The sequence below is a fragment of the Elgaria multicarinata genome, chromosome 7 (genome assembly GCF_023053635.1).
Source record: "Elgaria multicarinata webbii isolate HBS135686 ecotype San Diego chromosome 7, rElgMul1.1.pri, whole genome shotgun sequence".
NCBI classification, from domain to species: domain Eukaryota; kingdom Metazoa; phylum Chordata; class Lepidosauria; order Squamata; family Anguidae; genus Elgaria; species Elgaria multicarinata.
In genome coordinates, this window is record NC_086177.1 from 86,637,343 (window position 1) to 86,660,696 (window position 23,354).

Genomic DNA, 23,354 nt, shown 5'->3' on the forward strand with positions numbered 1-23,354 from the left:
CCCGATTCAAAGTGCTGGTATTGACATTTAAAGCCCTAAACGGTTTGGGGCCAGGTTATTTGAAGGAACGCCTCCTCCCATATGTACCTACCCGGACCTTAAGATCATCTACAGGGGCCCTTCTCCGTGAGCCCCTGCCAAAGGAAGTGAGGCAGGTGGCTACTAGGAGGAGGGCTTTCTCCACTGTGGCACCCCGGTTGTGGAAGGAGCTCCCCAGAGAGGTCCGCCTGGCGCCTACACTGTACTCCTTTCATCGCCAGCTGAAGACCTTTTTATTCACTCAGTATTTTAACACTTAATTTTTAACTTAAATTATACAGTTTTAACTCTGTATTTTAACCTTATATCAATTTTGCTGCGTGGTTTTATCCTGGTTGTGCTTTTTATATTGTATTTTGTATTTGTGTTTTTTAACTTGTTGGTTGTTTTATGATGGTTTTAATTTTTGTGAACCGCCCAGAGAGCTTCGGCTATTGGGCGGTATAAAAATGTAATAAATAAATAAATAAATAAATAAATAAGACTTTCTGCATGCAAAACAGACTGTACACTATAGTCCCCCTCCTGATCTGGCTAAGGGTTTTTCTACATGAAGTATTTATTGTGTGCTCATCATTCCCTACTCACAGTTGGTTATGGGTTCTTTACCTATAATCATGACCCTCCAGTTTTGCTTCTGTGTCTTATCACAATTTTCAACGAGTTTTTTTAGAGCACGGAAAATGGGGCATTTCATTGTGAAAGTAAAAGCAAGCGTGATTTCCTCTTGTGTCTTTGCACTATTCTGTTATACCACAGTGCCACCTAGAGGTTATGTAAAAGAAAAGCAAGAAAGGAAATACTCCTGCAGTGCTTGGATCAATTCTCTGAGACGAAACTGAAAGTAGATATAGTGGATTAACAGCCAATTAGCAGCCTCATGTAGAAAAACTTCAAAAGAAAAAGTGAGCATGGGACTTAGGACAGGCTGGGGCTGTGTGGGCGGAAGATCAGGAGTTGTGAGGCAAGCTGATCTGAAGGAAGATGTATGGGATGGGTAACATGCTCAAAAGCAGGAGCACAAAGAGGGGGAGCAGATGGAAACCCTGGGACCAGAGCAAAGAAAAATTGTTTGCACATCCAACCATGTAGCAGTGAATGTGCATTTATTTACTAATTTACAACATTTATATGCTGGCCCTTAGCCAAAGACTCTTTGGGCAACTTTACAATGTAAAAATAAGAGAGACTAACAATACAAGCATCAGAACAAGAAAACACAATGCATCATAAAAACCTCCACAGCAGAGAATAAACAGGCAGGCTAGGTCACAATGGACACAACCCGGCCTTCTGCGCTGCCTTCCATACAGCCTGGAGAATCGGTCTTAAATTCACATTCTGCTTGTCCCAAGGAACGTGGAAGGAATGGCAGCTGAAGTGAGCAAACGGCAACATCCGTGTTCAAAAGAACAAGCTGTCCCACAGGAAACAACTCTGACTGACTGCCTCGCAATGTAAACAAAGAGCGCCTGAATGATCCTTTATAATTAGCGAACTCAGTACTCGGAGTGCTGGTCCTTCCACACCTACACAGCATTATCCACACATAACTTTAGGGGGAGAAAACCCTAAGGGAGGCCCCCAAAACAGCCAAATAAGGACAGAGGCCACAGAACGCTGAGTGACTTTTTGAGAGAAAAATGGAGAGGGAGCAGGAATGGAAGGAGGCATGGCCAGCTGGAACCCTAAACAGAAGCACAACCACACTGCAACATTTTGTTGCAGGTCCCACATGTATACTATGAATTTCAAATATTGCACTCACCAGATATATCAAGAACTGCCAGGAAACTAAATCAGTCTGTAATTTCCTTGCTGTGAGTTCCTGGGTAATGCGTGGAGCGAATGTCACCAACAAAAATGTTCCTGCAATGGTCACAGTTCCACCTTTAAAATAAAATGCATTTAGGAAAATGTGTTATTTCTACAGAATACGTAACTGGAGGTCTCCCGAGCAATGTTCTAAACAGCAGCGTAAAGATAAAATTTAGGATACCATGATTATATACAAATTAATGCAGCAAATATTACAAGCAAGGTATCCGAGTTTTGTTTTGTTAAATAGATATGATGCCGTCAAGGGTTGCATTAATGTTCTATGTGGAAGCTCTTCAAGTTTCTGATCTCATTCCAATCAAATACGCAGAGCAACCCTAAGGAAACTATCATCAAGTGGGTTTTTTTAATGCTTCATATTTGATAGAGGATTAGGATTCCAAATGGCATCTACCCAATTTATACCAGATAATAGATAGATCACCTTGGAGGCTGAGTGCATCAGACACACAGAAAAGAACAGATCGAGCCAGTGTTCTGTGAGAGCCAGTGTGGTGGTGTGGCTAGAGTGTTGGACTGGGAGTAGGAGATCTGAGTTCTGTTCCCCAGTTGGCCATGGAAGCTCACTGGGTAACTTTGGTGCAGTCACAGACTCTCAACCCAACCTATCAGAGTGCAGGACGTGGACTACTGGGCTCAAGTTACAGGAAGCCAGATTCTGGCTGGATATCAGGAAAACTTCCTGACTGTAAGAGCAGTATATGACAATGGAACTAATTATGTAGGGGACTCATCTACACCAAGCAGGATATTGCACTATGAAAGCGCTATGGAAGTGGTATATAAAAGGTAGGAGCCACACTACTGCTTTATAGCGGTATTGAAGTGCACTGACAAGTGTTGGGGCCCATTGAAACATACCATATACTGCTTTCATATCGCTGTATCCTGCCTGGTGTGGCTCCTGCCTTCTATATACCGCTTTCATAGTGCAATATCCTGCTTGGTGTAGATGAGCCCAGGGAGGTCATGAGCTCTCCCACACCAGAGGCATTCAAGAGGCAGCTGGACAGCCAACTGTCAGGGACACTTTAAGGTGGATTCCTGCATTGAGCAGGGGGTTGGAGTTGATGGCCTTATAGGCCCCTCCCAACTCTACTATTCTATGATTCTACCTCACAGGTCTATTGTTGTGGGGATAAAATGGAGCATAGGAGGATTATGTACTCTGCCTTGGGTTCCTTGGAGAAAAAATAGGTGGGATATAAATGAAATAAATAAATAAATATGAAGGAGCAGTCAGGCAGGTACCACTTCTGAACATCAAATGTGTAATATGGTGTTCTGTTTCAGGAGTGGAAAAGGTGTGGCCCTCCAGATGTTGTAGAACTAGCTCTCCATTCAGACAATTGTCACATAGAATCCTTGAATACAAGCTGTAGAATTCTTTATTTTAAAGTTATTTACTTCCCCATCAGCCCTACCAAACATAGCCAGTGGTGAGGGCTGTTGGGAGATGAAGTCCAGCCACATCTGGAGGGCACTTGTTCCCCACCCCTATTCTACTGGTTTGAGAAACTCAAACATAGGTCACATCCAGATTTCATTTAGATCAGCCGCATGAAAATCAACAGCCAATATGATGTTTAGACACTGACCAGGGTGCAGAGCTGCTTTCAGTCCGAGGGCCAAATTCCATTCCGGAAAGGCTCTCGGGGGGCCGCATTACAGTGATGGGTGGGGTGAAAGGCAAAAGGGGCGAGGCCAAAATACAAAACGAAAAAGGCCAGCCTATGTAAGCCTTAGGAGAGGCGTTTCAACCTTTTAGAATGGGGAAAAACTGCACAAAAGCCAGGACACCACCAAACCACTGGTAGCTGTGGGAAAGTGGTGGAGGCAGGCAAAGGGGGCGTGGCCATCTGGGGAAACCTACAGGGCCAAATTGGGATCTCCAGAGGGCCAGATTTGGCCCCAGCCCTCAGGTGGTACACCCCTGTTCTACCCAAAACAATGGAGAGCTCAAATATAAAAAGCACATTGGGCCTGTTCAGACCACACGCTAAGCCATGGTTAGGCCGCAAACCCTTTTGCAGCAAATGGTTAGTGAGCGAGTTTAAACTGTGGTTATGCAGCCACCATAGTGAGGAATGGTTCACATAACACGCGAAGCCATAATGTTTAGCTCAAAATGTTTAACCACCATGGCTTAGCGTGTGGTCTGAACAGGGTCATAGTCATCTAATGTGGGGGGGTGGGCGTTGAGTCGTTTTGAAGACGGGAAAGTAAATATCATTAAAATCAAGGATTCTACAGTTTATGTGACAATCGTCTGAAAGCAGAGCTGGTAGCCACTAAATTGCTCCAATGCTTTGGGATGCTTCCACGGCCTTCTGACTCCTACTTATCAACTCTAATGGCTACTGGCTCTGGGCATTCCCCCCAGGAAGCATGTCTGGAGTCTTCAGGAAGTCCTCACCTGGCTCAGAAGTGCTTCCCAGGGGAGGGGAGAGCAGCGTGAAAATCAAAGACCACAGCATAGGAAATGGAGGAATCCTTGCTCCCTGTTCAATCATTCTCAGTAGCAGCAGCTTCTTCTTGCCTTTTTTTCCCCATTGTTCATGGAGGAAGGGGGTAATTGCATGTGCTACGGCATCCATGCAAAATAGAACGTAGGCCTGTGACAGGCTGTACTTGAACGTGCAAGTATCTAGAGACATGTGCTTTTCTGCCTAAGTATGTCTTACGTTCTTTGTTGCCGCAGACTGGCCAATTTAAAATTGGCAATAAAAATGGCTTTTAGGTCCCCACTCCCACAATCAATCAATGTGGAACGTGAGTTTCTGGGGTACAAAAATACTGTGTAGAACATTAATGGGACATTATAGCACACTCAGTTCGAAGAGGAAGAAGATGACAAAAAAAGCCTTGCAGTGTTCTATATTTATGTGCTCGCAGAAACCTCCCAACAATCACACTATCTGCCATTATACAGCTAACTCCAATGGAATGCAGCAACATTGTTAAAAAAAAAAACCAACCTCCGTAGCAAAGACAAACTCACAGAAATAAAATAAATCAGCACAGAACTCTAGTTAAAACAATGTGCAGCGTTCAAGGCTGAAAGGGAACATGATCAGCTGAGGGATGAATTCTCCATGTACCACTTGGATCAAAAAACTAAACATTATAGGGTTAGTCGAGCAGTTCTGAATTTCTTTCTGCAAACATCCACAACAGCTGTGCAATTATAACCATGACACTCCAGGCTGAATCATCTGTGCACATATTTACACGGGTAACCCAAAGTCATTCTTTTCACTTTGCACAAACAAGATAAAAGTTCTCGCACGGAAAGCACTTCTGCGTAGGACAAAAAGTGTACAAGCTATGTGCAAATTGCCACATATAATCAGAGTACACACGTCTGTTTTGCCATATTTGCAGAGGAGAAAGCAGCGGCCAATTTGGACTCTTTATTTATTATTGCATTTATATCCCGCCTTTTTTCCTCCAAGAAACCCAAGACGCGGCATACATAATCCTCCTTCTCTCCATTTTATCCTCACAACAACAACCCTGTGAGGTAGGTTGGGCTGAGAGTCTGTGCCTGGCCCAAAGTCGCCCAGTGGGTTTCCATGGCTGAGTGGGGACTAGAACCTGGATCTCTCAACTCCCAGTCCAACACATCAAATGTAAGGTGCAATCCTATGAAAGTTTAGACAGAAAAAATGTCCTGCAACTCCCAGTATGCCCCAGCCAGCCACACACCTTTAACCTACTACTTTCTATGACTCTGCTAGAATAGACCAAAGGCCCATCGAAACTTGCATCCTATCTCCCACAATGGCCAAGCAGATACCCCAGTTCTTGAAGGCAATAGCCCTTTTCTGCTGTTGCTCCCCAGAAACTGGTATTCAGTGACTTCCTGTGATGTCTTTTCAGCACCAGGTTACTGAAACATTCTGGACAATCATGGGACCAGAATGGGCCAACATGTCTGCATTGCTGGCTTTTTGAATTTGGTTCTGGAGCCTTTTGCTGGGAAAAGGATAGGGAAGGAAAACAATACCTTTGCCAGGAATGCTCTCCAGTATTCTGGCTGGATATAAGAGTGCCCAAGCAGAAGCATGGACAGCTGCTGTGGGAATGAGCATTGTGGCAAAGTTTAGGAATTGCAGTCATCTTAAATATGTCAACAACATTTACGCCTATGAGTAATTGGCCAGAGTAGTCTCAAATACCAAAAATAGTAACGGGCTTGTTATGTTATGTAAAACAACCAAAATATTTGCTGGAATTAGTCACTAGCTAATAAATGAATTGTAGAGCATGGCAGTTTTGATTTGCAGGAATATTTTTTTGAGACAGACAGGAAGTCCACTGTTTTGCACAATGAAGATCATTTTTGCCAGCAAAATGTTGCTGAAATGCTTTCAGGAGATGATCAAATTAGTATAAAAGGAACAAATACTTACTTATTTATGTATTTTAATAAAAGGATCTGGAGTACAAATATCAACATTAAAAAAAGCTTTGAGTAAAACTAGCAAGCAATTAGATCTTGCCTAGTTCTTATTAAAGCTTCTACTGTTGTCATACAAATATTTAAAATGTGCAAAATATTCAAAGATTATTTTCCAATTTAGAAACTGGCAGCAAAAACATGAACATAAATAGAAAAACACCCATTTATTGATGCAAATACGAAGGAGCGGTCGCAGAAGAAAGGCGACAGAAGATTCAATGGATTTGGGGATTTAAAATACGGCCTTTTTTCTGGAGCAGAACTGGATGGTTCGACGTCGTTAAATTATATTCCCACTTACAATAAAACATGTTTATCTTCAGCTGACAAATGTTGGAGGGCACTAAAACAAAACAAAAAATTCTTTCCTATGGCCATTTGTGCTCATGTTTAACTGATGTTGAAGTTTGGTGAAGGAAAGAAGTCTGAAAAGCACAATAATTTCTTTATAAAAACAGTACACCAAGTTTGGATGGGAGCAATCACTACTTACCTAAGATGCCTTCAGATCTAATGCTCTCTTTCGAGAATAAGACAGATATAACTGCACTACCTGGGGAACAAATATTCATTGTTTAATGTCACGGAATAAGACAATGTATTAAAGAAGATAAAGCCAGCTTAGGACAAGTGCAAGATCTCCAAATGACTGTTGCACTCGGTAGGGCTACCAATTCTTAGAGAGTAATTTTACACACCTAAAACATGCCCAGCTTGGCCCAGTGAAAGGGCTGAGGATGTAGGAATGCTGAAATGAATCCCTTCATTTCAGCATTTCTGAAATGAGGGGATGTCTCCCACGGGGAGACATCCATAGGCGATGCCCCATCCAGCCTGCCAAAGTACCCACTGTTTAGAATTAGTGAGAAAAAAGGCCCTTTTCCGTATACATCTGTATGTGTTCAGGAGTTCTCTAGCTGATTGAGAACCATCCTGATTGGGCAGAGGAGCCTTACACATGGACATCGTTATTTGCTAATGCGAAATACGCAATTGCTTATGGGGTGGAGGTGAGAGGCAATGACCAGCAGGCATGCCGACACAAGGTCAGAGGGGAGTGTTCCGGCTCAGGTGTTTTGCTCACCCTTTGCTCATCAGCTATCCATTCTGACAACAAAATTAAAGAGAGTGAGCATTCCGCATGGCCTAGTAAATACACACAAATGAAAGCTGATCACATTCACAGCACGAAACTCAAGGCCAGTCTTTGACCACAGATAAGCAACCACAAAAGCAGTAGCCCAGTTAGGCCCAACAGCACACCTATGACTGACATTGTGCAACAGTAAAAAGAAAGTCTTCCATTATGTCTGGCTTACTGGGGCTGGAATTGGCCTCTTAATGTATTCCCACTGGTACTTTTTGCAACTACCCTATTTCTTCGATTCTAAGACACACTTTTCCCCCCATATAAACATCTCTAAAAATGGGGTGCGTCTTAGAATCGCGGGTGTGTCTTAGGGTTTTTTTCCTTGTTGGTGGTACTGGAATTAGTGTGCGTCTTACAATTGAAGAAATACGGTACATGGTAAGTTGGGTCATGACTGGACCACTGGATACAATCCAACAGTCTGCACTTGCCAAGCAAGTATTTACACAGCACATCTAAAAAAAAAAAGACCAAACCCCCTCCCATACAGTTCTTATTGCTTTAAATCTTGGCCTCTCAAACTTCCCTAAACACCACCCTCTCCTGTTTTCCCACACACAACATGCAGATCTCCGTTGGCAAACGAGCTAGGAACTGAGGATTGTGGGGTCTCCACAGCACTACTCATCTGACCCTATAGCTTTGAAATGTTCTGGTTCCACCATGGCTTCTCTTTTATTCTTCCCTGCTGCTGGACAGACAGGTCCATGGGCACCAAGGCTCAACCTGCTCAGATACTGGAACTTGATTCTTTTGAGAGCTGAGCCACGCACTGTGCTTACCATGAGAATGTTGTCCGAGACCTCTTGATGGCTAGTATCTGTACATATTATAGCCAAGATGTGAATGACATGCCACGGAGGAAGTCATTTTTGGTTTTGTCTCTGTGCAATGTGTCTTGTCATTGCAGCTTGACGGGTTTACATGTGCAGTAGAGTGGAGTGGACCACTTCAAGTGGGGATGTTATGTGCGTTTTTTAAAAAATCTTCCTGCATGTAGACAGCAAACACAGAGCCTGTTCAGATGACATGCTAAGCAACAGTAGTTAAGCATTTTGAGCTAAACATTATGGCTTAGCGTGTCGTGTGAACCATTCCTAACCACAGTGGCTACATAACCACAGTTTAAACACGCTCACTAACCATTTGCTGCAAAAGGGTTAGCAGCCTAACCATGGCTTACCATGTCGTCTGAACAGGGTCATCGAGAAAGATCCTGGTTCAGCCCACTTCATAGAGTATTTTGTGTAAGAGAGCACGAAAAATGAGAGGCTTACTTGCTACTTCAAGTGGTACTGTCATTCGACCAACTCAGAATCTACCACCCAACTCAGAGATGGGGAACCAGTGGCCCTCCAGACACTGTTGGACCCTTACCTAGCATAGCCAAAGGTGTCGTCTGATGGGAGTTGCAATCCAACAACAGCTATTTATTAATTACATTTCTATACCGCCCAATAGCCGGAGCTCTCTGGGCAGTTCACAAAAATTAAAAACATTCAAAGTATAAAACAAAAGAATAAAACCATAATATAAAATACAATATAAAAGCTCAACCAGATAAAAACGGCAGCAATGCAAAATTACAAATTTAAAACACAGAGTTAAAATTTATTTATAGACTGTTAAAATGCTGGGAGAATAAAAAGGTCTTCACGTGGTGTCTAAAAGCATATAATGTAGGTGCCAAGAGAACCTCCTTAGGGAGCTCATTCCACAGCCAGGGTGCCACAGCAGAGAAGGCCCTCCTCCTGGTAGCCACCTACCTCACTTCCTTTGGCAGGGGCTCGCAGAGAAGGACCCCTGAAGATGACCTTAGGGTCTGGGCAGGTACATACGGGAGGAGGCGTTCCTTCAGATAGCCTGGCCCCAAGCCGTTTAGGGCTTTAAATGTTAATACCAGCACTTTGAATCAGGCCCGGACCTGGACTGGCAGCCAATGAAGCAGGAAAAGGACTGGCGTGATGTGGTCTCGTCGGCCAGTCCCTGTTAGTAACCGTGCTGCCCTGTTTTGTAGGACAGCTAGAGGGACACACATTTCTCACCCTTGACCTAATTCCTACCTCATTCTGCTGCTTAGATAGGTCAAGCCTTAGCCTGTCCTAGATGCAAGTTTTGTAAGATTATTCATGATTTCTAGTGAGAAGGGATATACATTTGAGAAAACTGCTGGAGTTTAATCTATTCTTTTAAAAACAAACAAAACCCAGCATATTACTATTCTGCCAATGACCCGTAGAAACACCCAATGGGGAAAAGGGCATGTGTAACAGAAAACACACAGATGGTTCCTTGAATTACAAAACTTTTGTTAAGATCGGTGTCCTATTTCGAACGCTGTTAAGGGATTAAAGAGAGGTAAACAGCAGCCTGCATGCTTGCTTCATCAGCAAGAATCCCCCTCCTGAGGAAACATAACTTTTCTCTCGCTATAAATAGTTTAAATACAACTGCTGTAAAGAGCTACTGAGAGCTACATAAATTATTATGATAATAATAAAAGATATGTATTTTTAAGAAGCACTTAAGAAACATATCCACTTAGATCATCATTTCATATGAAACATTAAGATGACAGTTTTCATGAGCAAGAAGTACTGGTATCCAAGCAACACAACACTCTAGCTGTATGACTGAAAAGCAGGGACAGGAAGACACACACAGAGAGAAATGATAAATTACTGATCATTCTGAGGCCTGCTTCTTATCTTGAAGGTTGATGTGTCTCGGCTGTACCAAGATAGTGGGGGGAACCACATGACTGATTGGTATAGAATATCCTATATATAGAAAACCAGATATTAGGGAGAAGGGATCTAAATCCAGTTTCCCACCACCACCTCTCCAAAATGCTAGTGTTCTGTGTGGAAAGAATGTTGTTTTGTGGATGAGAACTCCATTATGTGAGCCTCCACCTGCAGTCTAAACTGGTATATTCCAGATTATAGGCTTACCACCTCAGTGGCCAAGTTCAAAGGACCAGTGGGGAAAAGAAGCCACTGTGACTTCTTTCCCCTGCCCCGTGCAGGCCACTCATGCACCCAACATTTTCCTAATTACCCATGCCCCAGCATAGGTTGCTGTATCGTTTGAACCTGACAAGGTGGGCAGCAAGGGTGGCCGCCAAACCACTCCGCAAATCATGGCTTGTTGTAGGGGTTACAGTGCAGTTTGGAAGCCACCCTTGCCACGCGCCTTGCCGGTTTCGGACAACAGAGCAATCTGCACCATGGGTAATTAGAGAAATGGTGGACATGCCAGCAGCCTGCACTGGCAAGAGGGGAGAAGCAGCTGAAATCAATGGTGCTACTTTGCGCAAGCAGAAATTGCTCATGCAAGAGCATCTTTGCCTCTAAGCCTATGGCATAACATTAAATAGGGCCTCCATTTTATAACTCCATTGGAATACAACCTGATCTAGTAAATCCATCCCTTCAGAGACCTCTCTTATATTTCTATTATGATTCATCTTCTTTCAGCATTTGTGTAATTATTGCAAACATACTATTAAGCACGATATATGGCGGGAGGAGGGAGAGTCTCACCGATGACAGCTACGCTTCCTAGTGGAGCAATGACCATGACTGAGGCAAATCCATAGGCTGAAAAGTTCCCGATTTCTCCAATCCCCATAAGACTAATTCCACACCACCAGAGCTTGCTTCTGTAACAGGGCTTCTGACTGGCTTGGCGCATCAGCCGAAGATGGGAGCATTTCTGAAATTAGGTATTTTTAAGAAATATGAGGACAAAAGACATGGGTTTGCATGCATAAAACAGATATTACACTTGACATGAATATGGAAGTGCAGGTGCTTTGTGAATCCTGGGTGAAATAATGCTGTCATTTGACAATGCTGAAGAAATTATATAAATCTTCAATCCTTAAATAAATGCTTCTGGAAGAAAAATGTCAACACAAGCTGAAGTTAGCATTCTGTGTAGGTGGTTCATAATGGTTTGGACTTACTTTAAAAATGAGAGTTTTTCAGACGCTTTGAATTCTTAGGGCAATCTCTCGTCAATGCCAATGCAAATTCTCCCGTGTCATTTTAAGAGACCACAAAGAAAAGAAGTGCCAGCCTTGTGCTAGCTTGATCTAGCAAGACATTAGCACATCCATGTTTAAATTATCCACATGGTGAAGAAAGTGGGGAACAGCTTGAAAAAAGAAATGCAAAGAGACTATCAAGAGACTGAAAGGAATATTGGCTTGTATGCCCCTCCACTGATGGAAGGGGATTTGACCCAGCAAAGGTTTCTGTCAGCGGAATGGGGAGAGAAGTAATTTCCCCCTATTTCCCCTCCCTCCTACACCACCACTCCAAAAGGGTGACACAACTCTCAGGAGCAGATTGACTGGAGAGAGCAGGGGGCTACATGTGGAAGGGTGAAATCATCAAAACCCTCCTCCTCCTTCCCTGTTCTGCCAATGGAAGTCTCCACTGGATCAGAGAACCACCCATCAGTGGAGGGACACCACTGGATACAGCCTGTAGTTAAAATTCAATTGTGTCATTCAAAAAACCTTAAAAAATTAAAATAAACATTTGAGTTTTTGGGCAGGATGGTCTGTGGCCCCTCCAAATATTGTTGGATTCCAGTTTCCATCATCCCCAGCCAGCCTGGCCAATGGTCAGGGATGAATCTAGGGAGTCTTCAAAGCAGCTTAAGTGGACCGCCCATAGAAAGATGGAGGAAGTGACGGTTCCCTCAGGGCCAGTAAATGGGACAATAGAATCTTCTGTGCTTCACTGAGTTAGTAATTTCAAATAACTAGTTACTGTACAAAAATAAAACTCTAGAAGGGGCACAGCTTTTTGACTGACAAGTTGGATCACATGCATTTCTCAATTTTGCCCTCCTTTCATTCTAGAAAGGCCTAGAAAGCTAAATGGGCAAATTACTGGTCCACACAAACACAATATGAAGCTGTCCATTAATATACCACAAACCAGGCTCCCTGCCCCTCCTGAATTTTATTTCTTAAAATGATGATGATGATGATGATGATGATTAAAATGGTTTTAACTGGGAGGCTGGCCTACTGCAAAGCAAAAAGCTGCCCTCCAGCACCATTTTTATTGGTGTTCAAAAGGAGTGATTTTGTCTTTGGGAGCTCAGACCCCACCTCTATCTTATACTTAGGTTTTTGGGCAGGTTACTTTTCTTTATCACCAGTTTGTCTACTGAAAAACTAGTGTTCCTCATGATCGGCCATGCCTGCCATTTTGTGAATGAGCAAGTTCCCCAATGGCAGCCATGTTGTGAGAGCATCCACAACATTCTCTCAAAATTCCAAATATGCCCACCAACCCAAAAGGGTTGGGAACCCCTGGGTAGTCAATACTTGACCAGATGGACAAATCTAGTCCAGTGTTGACTGGAGCGTCTTAAGTTTCTATGCAGTTTTATTGTCTGGTTCATGGAACCGTTTTAAAACAGTGTGTGACTATGAAAATATGCAAAGTTCTGACAGGTCATGATCCTCATGCAGGATCTGCCAAGAATCACTTCTGCCATTCCACACAGTAGGCGTAACAATTGAAAGCCGATTTCCACTGAGTACAACCTGATTGGAGAATCTCTCCATGCAGGCATTTATTTTATTTTATTTATTTATTACATTTTTATACCGCCCAATAGCCGAAGCTCTCTGGGCGGTTCACAAAAATTAAAACCATAATAAAACAACCAACAGTCTAAAAACAAAAATACATCAACAGCAGCCGGTGACCATGCCACGCTGGCATGGAAAATCAAAACATGATTAGGGTGAAACAATATTGAAAGCTGCGTTCGAACGGCAGAGCTATTGGGCCGAGCATTTCCATGCAGAAGCAATTTCCAAGAGGCTTCACTTGGGAGCCATAACACTCAAATTCATAGTCAAAAGATCATTGTTGCAGAACGAGGATTACTGGGTGCGTGGCAAGAATCAGTTTTCATGGCAGAGCAGTAATCCGATCATCGTACTGCACAGCATGCCAAATCTCAATACACTTTCAGACATTTTGTCTTAATATCGCAAGCCATGGGGACTAAAGGGAGGGGAATATGGCAACTGTTAAGGAGGCACAGGGATGGAAAACGGGGTGTCCTGTGTCTCTTAGGGCGTTACTAGACGAGGCTCTAGCGCGCGTTACCTTCCGCAGCCACGTCGAGGCTTCCAGATGACGTTCACGAGGATCCGCCGTTATCCCGCGGTGAAGCCTCTTTCTCCCGACTTTAAAAAAGTGAGTTGTAGTGCGCCTTTTCCTGCTGTCCCGCGGTAATTCGGAGTACGTGTGGGAGGATGTGAGGTCACTGCGGTCGGCACTGGTCAGGAAAAGGCGTGCTAAGGGGGAGTGGTCAGCGGCTTCGGTCAAGCCGCCTCCGCCATTTGCGCGCAGTCCGCCAGCTGGGGCAGCGCGGCGGAGCGGCTTTTTTTTTTTATTTCCCCAGTGACAGTTTGCGCAGGAACGGAGGACCGGAAAAGTGGCTGGTGACTCCTTGCGGTGGGCAGCTACCGTGGCCGCATAATGGCGGTGCTGTACGCTGCCTGTTAGTGTGGGTACCAGGCTGGCAGAGGGCAGAGCTGTTTGTGGGCTGCTGCCATGGCTACGGCCAGATGTGGGTTGGCTCCTTGGGATGGGGCACAGGGCACAGAGGCGGTCATCGCCGCCGACACCTCAGAGGCATGATGGGAGATGTAGGCACAGAGTGGCCATGCAGACGATTGACCTCGGGTCATATGACACCCGCCACGACCCCCATCAGGAAGTGAGCGCATCAATGTTGACCCTCAACAGCACCAGCAGCACTTCGGCTGGCACTGGCACTGCCGCCGCTGCCGCCGCCAGGGCCGGCGGCGGCATCGCTGACGGCTGCGCAAGTTTGCGGTCTTTCGGACGTGCGCAAACCGTGCAGCGAGCGAAAAAAAAAGCCGCGGCAATCAGGCCGGTGTGGCTGCGCAACCGTGCTCGCGGCGGCAGCAGCACAACCGGCGCAAACTTCCGCCATAAATCGAAGGCAGGTGTGGATCATGAGGCGTCACGGCTGAACGGGAAAAGCCGCTTTCACCGCTCCTCAACGACGGAACACCCGGTAGGTCTAGCAACGCCCTTAGTCATATAGAAATTCTGGTACACAATTAGCTTGCCATACAAAAAGTAAATAAACCACATTATAGAGTAAGATGATGATGATGATTTATTTATTTATATAGCACCATCAATGTACATGGTGCTGCTAGCAGTACGTTAATAAAGTCATAGAAATATATCACTTCACTTAAAACGAAAAAGGAACTTTAAACATAGGTCTTGATTTTACAGATAAATATTTTAAAAAGAAAAAAACCCTCAAAGGATATCATAAAGTAGCTCAGTGCTCTGTTATGTCAATGCATTACTAACCTACATTAAATATTATGGTTGCAAGCCTTTGCACAGTTCTGCAGTTTTAATCTCACTGCAGCCCATAATACAATGGAGATGTTCATACCTGCAGATTCAAAGAGATGCTAATGAGAAAGTTTCCTGCGATTGCCAACACGATGCCAAAGAGCAAATTCTGCAAAACAAAAACAACAAAAAACATCCACATACAGTTAGGGAGAGTTTGCAGACTGGAAGGCAAAGATTAATAAAATCTGTCATTAATAAAATACAAAACCTTCAGGTTTTAGGTACAATCCAACTCACTCTCTAAAATGGTATTTCAGTGTTCACCACTATTCTAAAAATTTATAGAACCAAGCTATGCTGCTTGCAATTCTCTGTCCTGAAGAGAAGAGCATAATAGTACAAGCACTTGAAACATGCTGAATATTCATTAATATTTTGTATCTGACATGCCAACTCCCGAAGTCTCCCCACTTCATGCGCCAGATGAAGATTCCTTAAAAAAAAGGAAAACAAAAACTGAGAATCCTAAGGAGCTGTCAAGCAGTGATGGAGTGGAGGTGGAATCAGTTAATTTTGGGACTATTTTTCCTGAATCTGGAAGCAGGAAGAACGGATGGATACTCTTACATAAGTAGATTTTATTAATATTTAAAAACTTTATTTAACCGTATGAAATAAAAATTAACATAAACATCCACCCAATACATATGCACATACCTTCCAATAAGAACAAAATCAAATGAGGGAAAATAACGAATACGGATGAATATTATCTCTAAATTTATAATTCCAAAACATGACGCTTCATCTTTAAATAATCCTATCCTTTAGCATTGGGCAAAAGGTGGGATACAAATAAATATAATAATAATAGTAATAATAATAAAATAAGTTTATTTCATCATTATTGACACAGACCAGATCCTAAAAAAATCAATCAGAGAAGGGGCAATACCCTTTCCCCAAAATTAAGCGATTGGGATTATTATATAAATAGAAAATGTGATGTGAGATGGCTCAATAGCAGGCATGCAAGAGCAGATTGACTATGGAATCAATTACCTGGAGGGGAAGGGACTCTTCCTTACTGGAAGTCTTAAAATAGAGACTGGGTTCACACAACACACTAACCCACACTCCATGGTTGAGTGTGGGTTATTGTTGAACTATGGGTTGTTGTTGAACTGTGGATTGAGCCCAGCACGTTGCTGCTGAACTGTATTTGAACGCAGCATGGTCTATGCAGGGTGGGTTATTGTATTATCCGAATGCAGCGTGTTTTCCACTGGGCAGCTTGTTAACCACACAATCTGGCTCGTTAACCACCCTAACAACCCAATAACCAACCATGGGTTCACAAAGTGGCTTGTTCGAGAAAAATAAACCACATTAGATGGTTAACCAGCCACCCTGAGGAAATTGCCCTGGATTAAGACAACATGATAACCTACAATTCAGCAACAACCCTCACTTCAATAACAACCCACTCTCAACCACTCAGTGTGGGTTAGTGTACTGTGTGAACCCAGCCAAATGCTAGATAGCCACCAGCTAGGGATGGTGGAATTTCTTGCTTCAAGGCCTTCTCCAATTTGGACAGGATCATAAAGCTAGTAGTGGACCACAACTGGCTGTATAGTCCAGCAATGGTTGGCTTGCCATAGTAGTGAAACAGGAATATACCTTCTACTGTGGCATTTCCCACAGGCCTGGCTGTGTGCTACAGCACCACAGCTGGGGCCCAAGAGACTTGCTACAGGATTGGATATGAGTGTATCTCTCAAGAAAGTATCAAGATTTTGTGCCAAATACCTGCATTCTGTCATTGTTCCTAACTACATTTCAGAAGCAACAGATCAGCTTTAATCCAAGTTTCACCTAAGAGAAAAAAACTGGATTAAGTCCAACATGAGTTTTATATTGCTAAAGGCCTTCAACTTTTGCTGAACATCAGGTGGCTTGTGAATTAGATATGCAGCAACGTGAGACCTTTTTTTTTTAAGAATGGTGAAACTTTTTTGAGAGACCCATTCAGATAATAATAATAAAAACATTGTTTTTTAAAGCTTAACTTGAATTAAGCCAATGTTTACAATCTTTGTAACACACAAGGCAAGAGATAGCTGAGCCAACTGTTAGAATAGTACAGCTTTCTTCAACTTGGTGCCCTCCAGATGTATTGGATTACAACCCCCATAATCCCGAAGTCAGGTTGGGAAAGACTAGAGTAGTACGTTCTCAGGCTTCCCAATCCAAAGGTTCTTTGTAGGCAGCGATAGCAAATAAAGATTGATTGCAGTGCTGCATATATTTAAAAAGCAGAACACCTCATCGGGCGTGGTTTGGTGAAGTCCACATTGTTATTTTTGTCAACAAAAAAGGGTGAGGCACTTGAAAAACTTATAGCAGCAGCTTTGAGAAGTATGGAAAATAGATCGAAAGTACTTGTTTCATAAGAAGTGGCATAATAAACATTGCATTTGAGCTTTTACAAGAATTGTAAACAAACAATCTGAGAATGTGAAAAAGGGGTGTTAGATTGTTTCTTATTTCTGTTAAGGCAAAGCAGAAACACCAACAGGATGAGGTGCGTGTAATACCTTCGTAAGTTTCCTGACTTCTCTCGTAAGACAGTAGTCGCCAACTGTACATTTAACAGCTTCTAGACAATCACAAAAATTATTTCAATGTATATTACACCCCCATCCCAACGGAATGAGGATGAAAATAACAGCACATGAAACCAGATGACACTAGGGCTGGATTCACACAGCATGCTAACCCACCGTGTTGAACCATAGGTTATTGTGTTATCTGAATGCAGCGCTTTTTCCTCAAGGTAGGTTATTGTGTTGTCAGAACACAGTACTTTTTCTGCAGCGGAGGTTACTCTGATGTCTGAATGTGGTGGGTTTCCCACACGGTGGCTCGTTAACCATGCAGTGTGGTTTGTTAACCACCCTGAACAACCCAACAAGAAGTCATGGGTTGTCAAAGCGGCTTGTTAAGAAAAATAAACCACATTGCATGATTAACAAGCCACCCTGCGGAAAACACGCTACGTTTAGACAACCAACTAACCTACCCTGAGGAAAAGCACTGTGTTCAGACAACATGATAACCCATGGTGGCTTAGTGTGTTGTATGAACTCAGCCAAAAATTACAATGAAACATCAGAACAATAAAAACAGGATGAAAACTAAGAAGATTTTAAAAATGTCCAATCAGAATTAAAAATATATATCTATTGACACGATCCAGGCAAATTTAAGTACATTTACATCCCACTGATTTCAATTAGAGAGACTAAGCATGTGCTTAAGTTCCCAATCCATAAGAAGAGGTGTTTTAAATCAGACCAAAGAACTAAATAGTCCAACATTCTGTTCCCACAGTGGCCAATCAGATGCCAATCAGAAGTCCATGAGCAGTACATAAGTACAACAGCATCCCCAGCCCCACCAGCAAATGACATCCAAAGGCATACTGCCCTGATACCGGAGATAATACATAGCCATCATGACTAGTAGCCATGAATTTTTCTCATCTTCTTTTAAAACCATCCAAACGAGTGGCCATCGCTACATCTTGTGGCAGCGAATTCCATAGTATAACTACGCATTGTGTGAAATACTTCTTTTCATCTGTCTTGAATCTCCCACCATTCAGCTTCACTGGAAGATATGGTGCAGCTAGGGTTGGATTTGGGGGCAAAGTTCCAGGGCTCCACAGCCCAGGGGCTCTTCAAATAGCCACCCAAGGAGCAGCAGATGATGGGAGCAGTGGTAAATAAGCCTCATGCCAAATGACAGGGTGTGTGCACGTTGATGCTGTTTGATTCAGCCTCCTTTCTTCTTTTTGAAATAGTCAAAGGGTAGCCAGCCAGGCATGTACCTAGTTACAGATGCTTATTTTATTATTTTTACTTTAAATATTTGTTAACTGTTTCTACAACAAACTGTAACAATTTTCAGAGGGCAGCCACTTCAGCTTAATGCAGCAAAAATAAAGAGTCTTGAGGCACATTAAAGACTATCAAACCTATTCTGGGATGTCACAAGACTCTGTTGTTTTTACAACACAATGGTGCTTATTTCCAAGTAAATATGTTTAGTTTCAGGGCAGCGGAAGCAAACTCCATTTTATTCTTGTAGTCATAATGGTGCTATGATTTGAGTGAGTTTAGAATTTGAAATTGCACATGCTCAAAGTATTTATTTGTTATCAGAGCTGGCAAATCCTTTTGTGGTTGTCATTTTGCTTTGATGTATCAGGAATGGAGAAACAGTCATAAAGCACGGAGGGTCGGGCACAGGGAGAGAAATGTGAATTGTGTGCTTCACAACTGAAGTAATACACATGGCCACCTAAAGCACAGACACACTCACCCAATAAGTCCAGGGTTTAAATTACCTAGCTGCACCACTGATGGATGATGCTTTACAGTGGATTCCTGCATTCCTGGGTTGGACTCAATGGCCTTATAGGCCCCTTCCAACTATACAATTCTATGATTCTATGACCCTTGGTTCTTGTATTATGACAGTAGGATAATTACATAAAGTATGGAGTAAGTGAATAGGGACAGATTTTTCTCCCTATCCAATTTTCTCCACATCATGCTTAATTTTAGACACCTCTATCATGTCCACTCTTACTTGCCTTTTTTCTAAGCCAAAAAGCCCCAAACAACCTTTCCATCCTTTGATCATTTTGGTTGCTCTTTTTCTGCACCTTTTCCAGCTCTAAAATAACCTTTCCGAGGTGTGGATATTCAAATCAGTATGAGCTCAATGAGCTGAACTCTAGATAGAGTACAAGTTATTTCTTGATAACTTTCCAGGAGGTGGCAATTTTACATCTGAAAGGCAGCCATCAGGAACTCCTGTGAGTGCCCTTAATTTTGAGTACACCTGGTACAATCAAGAGAGTATTCTTGGTTGACCTTGGAAAACTCATGATGGTAAGAATGTGCTATTTACCCACACTCTGCAGGTATTAAGACCATAAGAAGAGCCCTGCTGGATCAGACCAAGGGTCCATCTATTCCAGCACTCTGGTTCACACGGGGGCCAACCAGCTGTCGGCCAGGAACCCACAAAGAGGATGTGGTGCAACAGCACCCTCCCAACCATGTTCCCCAGCAACTGGAGATATGGGTTTACTGCCTCTGATACTGGAGGTAGCATCAAGCCATCGGAACTAGTAGCCATTGATAGCCTTCTCCTCCAAGAATTTATCCAACCCCCTTTTTTGTTGTTTATTCGTTCAGTCGCTTCTGACTCTTCGTGACTTCATGGACCAGCCCCTTTTAAAGCCATCAAATTGGTGGCCATCACTACATCTTGTGGTAGTGAGTGAATTCCATAGTTTAACTATGCGCTGTGTGAAAAAATACTTCCTTTTATCTGTCCTGAATTTCCCACCTTTGATAACAATCCAAGGCAGCCTTCCCCAACTTGGCACCCTCCATATGTGCTGGACTACAACTACCAGCATCTCCCAGCCATGCTAGGAACTGTAGTTCTACACATCTGGAGAGCAACAGGTTGGGCAAACCAAGATATCATTGCCTTATTATGGGTGGCTACGGCCAACTTCATCTTTCCCATGTATCTCCATGGTAACATTTAATAATACAAAAGTGTGATGTGACACGATTGTATGCAGCATTTCCTGCCCCGGTTCACTGGCTGCCCCTTGCAAGGGAAGGAGAAGCATGAGGGTGGTGATGTCATATCATGCGTTTCATTTACAAAACATTACTGATAGTGCTGATGCAAGTCAGCAGCTGCTGCCTGTTACCTACACCACCTTCCGAATATCTAGTGTGAAAACCAAGAGAGGCTGATGGCTCCCATATAGGTAGGGCGATGAATCCATTCCAGGTTTCAGTCAGAACCAGTCAGAATTCTAAAGGAGATATCTTGGATAGGTCATTTAGAACTCTGACTGAAACCTGGAGCGGATTCATCACCCTACTGACATCAGCCTCCAGCCTCCACCGGGCAAAACCATTTCTGCCACGGGGAGCAAGAGAAGGAGGTGGTGGTTATTTTCGATTCATTCCCTCACTGACAGCCTGTTGGCTTCTGAGGTTGCAATCCTTAACATACTTACTAGAGAGTAAGCCCCATTGAAAGCAGTGGGACATATGTCTGGTTAAAAATGCATAGGTGATTAAACATGGAACATAGAATCAGAGAATAGCAGAGTTGGAAGGGGCCTACAAGGCCATCGAGTCCAACCCCCTGCTCAATGCAGGAATCCACCCTAAAGCATCCCTGACAGATGCTTGTCCAGCTGCCTCTTGAATGCCTCTAGCGTGGGAGAGCCCACAACCTCCCTAGGTAACTGATTCCATTGTCGTACTGCTCTAACAGTCAGGAAGTTTTTCCTGATGTCCAGCTGGAATCTCCTCTGTGTGACAACCTTTTAAGTATTTGAAGAGTGCTATCATGTCTCCCCTCAATCTTCTCTTCTCCTGGCTAAACATGCCCAGTTCTTTCAGTCTCTCTTTATAGGGCTTTGTTTCCAGACCCCTGATCATCCTGGTTGCCCTCCTCTGAACACGCTCCAGCTTGTTTTAAATCCAATTGAGCGGCAAGTGTCAAAGAGCCCTATACACTATTGTGGAGGGGGGCACTGAATTATCCTGTAGATCAGCCTTTCCCAACTGGGTCTTCCCCTGCACCCCCCCCTCGGGAATTCTGGGAATTATATTTTAAAACAGCTAGAGGGCACAAGGTTGGGGAGGGCTGGTAGAAAGTGATGATGACATATGTGGTGGTGCTCTGAATCACAGATTCTTGTATATTTATTTATTTATTATTTATTTATTATTACATTTATATCCCGCCTTTTCCCCCTCCAATGAACCCAAGGCGGCATACATAATCCTCCTCCTCCTCTTCATTTTATCCTCACAACAACAACCCTGTGAGGTAGGTTGGGCTGAGAGTTTGTGACTGGCCCAAAGTCACCCAATGGGTTTCCATGGCTGAGTGGGGACTAGAACCTGGATCTCCCTACTCCCAGTCTGACACCTTAGCTACTACACCACTTGTATATAAGCTCCCTCAAGCCCATCATCCTACATTAGCAGTTACTTTACCACCTCATTGCGCCTAGGAAGGAGACTCACAGAGTCACTGCAGTGTAGTGGTTAGAGTGCTGAAATGGAGAGACCTAGGCAGGATCTACACTAAAATAGTTTATAACAATAGTGACAACTGTTGGGGCCCAGGCCACACTCCACATACAGTTTTCAAACCGTTTTCAAAGTGTCCTGCTTGATGTAGATCTGTAGGTTCGAGTCCGCACTAGCCCATGAAGCTCACTGGGTGATTTGGGGCCATTCTCAACCTAACCTACCTCACAGGGTTGTTGTGAGGAGGATCATGTATGCCGCTTTCAAATCCTTGGAGGAAAGGGCAGGATATAAAAGTAAAATCAATCAACAAATAAATAAATGACCAGTGTACAAACCTGACAGGTGTACCTTTCTGGCTCTACACTGGCTATCGGAGATGAATTTAGATAGCAGAACCTCACAGCTGGCTCTCTCCGGAGCTGCAAAGTTCACTTCGAGGTGATATCTCCTCTGAGACCCAAAGAGGAGAGGCTTCTACACTCGCCCGTGATTTGCTTACCTGATTTGCGTAATACCACCCACTGGTCAGAAACCCACCGGAGGTGGCGTTTTGGACGACCTGCGGCTTCACCATAGCCAAGAAGGAGACCCTCTGGACCCCGCTCCGTCTCCGGTACCTTCAGCTGCCCCGCGCCTCGGGGCCCCGGCTGGCTCCGCGCAACGCCATGAGCATTCAGAGCAAGGGAAACCGGATTGCTCAAAACTCGTCGCCCGCTTCCTGGTCTGGGGTGGCTTGGGAGGCGGCGGGCGGAGGAGGAAGGAAGGGCTTTTTCTTTCTGGTGCCCACGGCTGTTTTCTTCGGCCGGAAGTTCACGGAACAGGTGCAAAAGAGAGAGGAAGCCACTGCCAGGATTGGGAATGGGAAGTTGCTTCTTTTGCCATTATTATTATTATTATTACTAACGAGGAGGAAACAAAATGGCAAAGGAACATGAGGAATTCTGCAGCAGCAGTTTAAATAGCTGGTTTTGTTTCTTTGATAGCCTAATAGTAAAAAAAAAAGAAAATTCTAACCACAAATTAATATTTTTCAAAATAAAAATTAATTTCCTCTTCTGTGATGTAGGCTTAAAGTTCCCATTTATTTCAGAAATAATATGTTTAAGATGAAAGTTTTAATATGAAATATACCATTATTTTTCTTTCAGAGATCTTAACATATGGGACACATCCCGCCCACCTAGAAGTATACTTTGTACCATCTGTGGCACCCCCCTCCCTTGAATTTTTTTTCTGGTACCACTACTGTTCCCCGCCCAGGTTCAGGGCTTCAGCACCACCCTAGAAGCACTACTAGTACATTCTTTATGGGACACCAT

General features: G+C 43.5%; 1 protein-coding gene across 1 annotated transcript in view; it reads right to left on the bottom strand.

The window, feature by feature from the left end:
- NIPAL2 (NIPA like domain containing 2) overlaps positions 1-22,609 on the bottom strand; it is a 49,687-nt gene extending 27,078 nt beyond the window's left edge. The window contains exons 1-5 of the mRNA XM_063131317.1: positions 22,535-22,609; positions 14,979-15,047; positions 11,039-11,210; positions 6,837-6,896; positions 1,808-1,929 (exon numbers count right to left, since the gene is read on the bottom strand). Coding sequence (XP_062987387.1) covers positions 1,808-1,929; positions 6,837-6,896; positions 11,039-11,210; positions 14,979-15,047; positions 22,535-22,609 — 498 coding nt within the window. The remainder of the gene's footprint in view (positions 1-1,807; positions 1,930-6,836; positions 6,897-11,038; positions 11,211-14,978; positions 15,048-22,534) is intronic.
- Between the last annotated feature and the right edge of the window lie 745 nt (positions 22,610-23,354).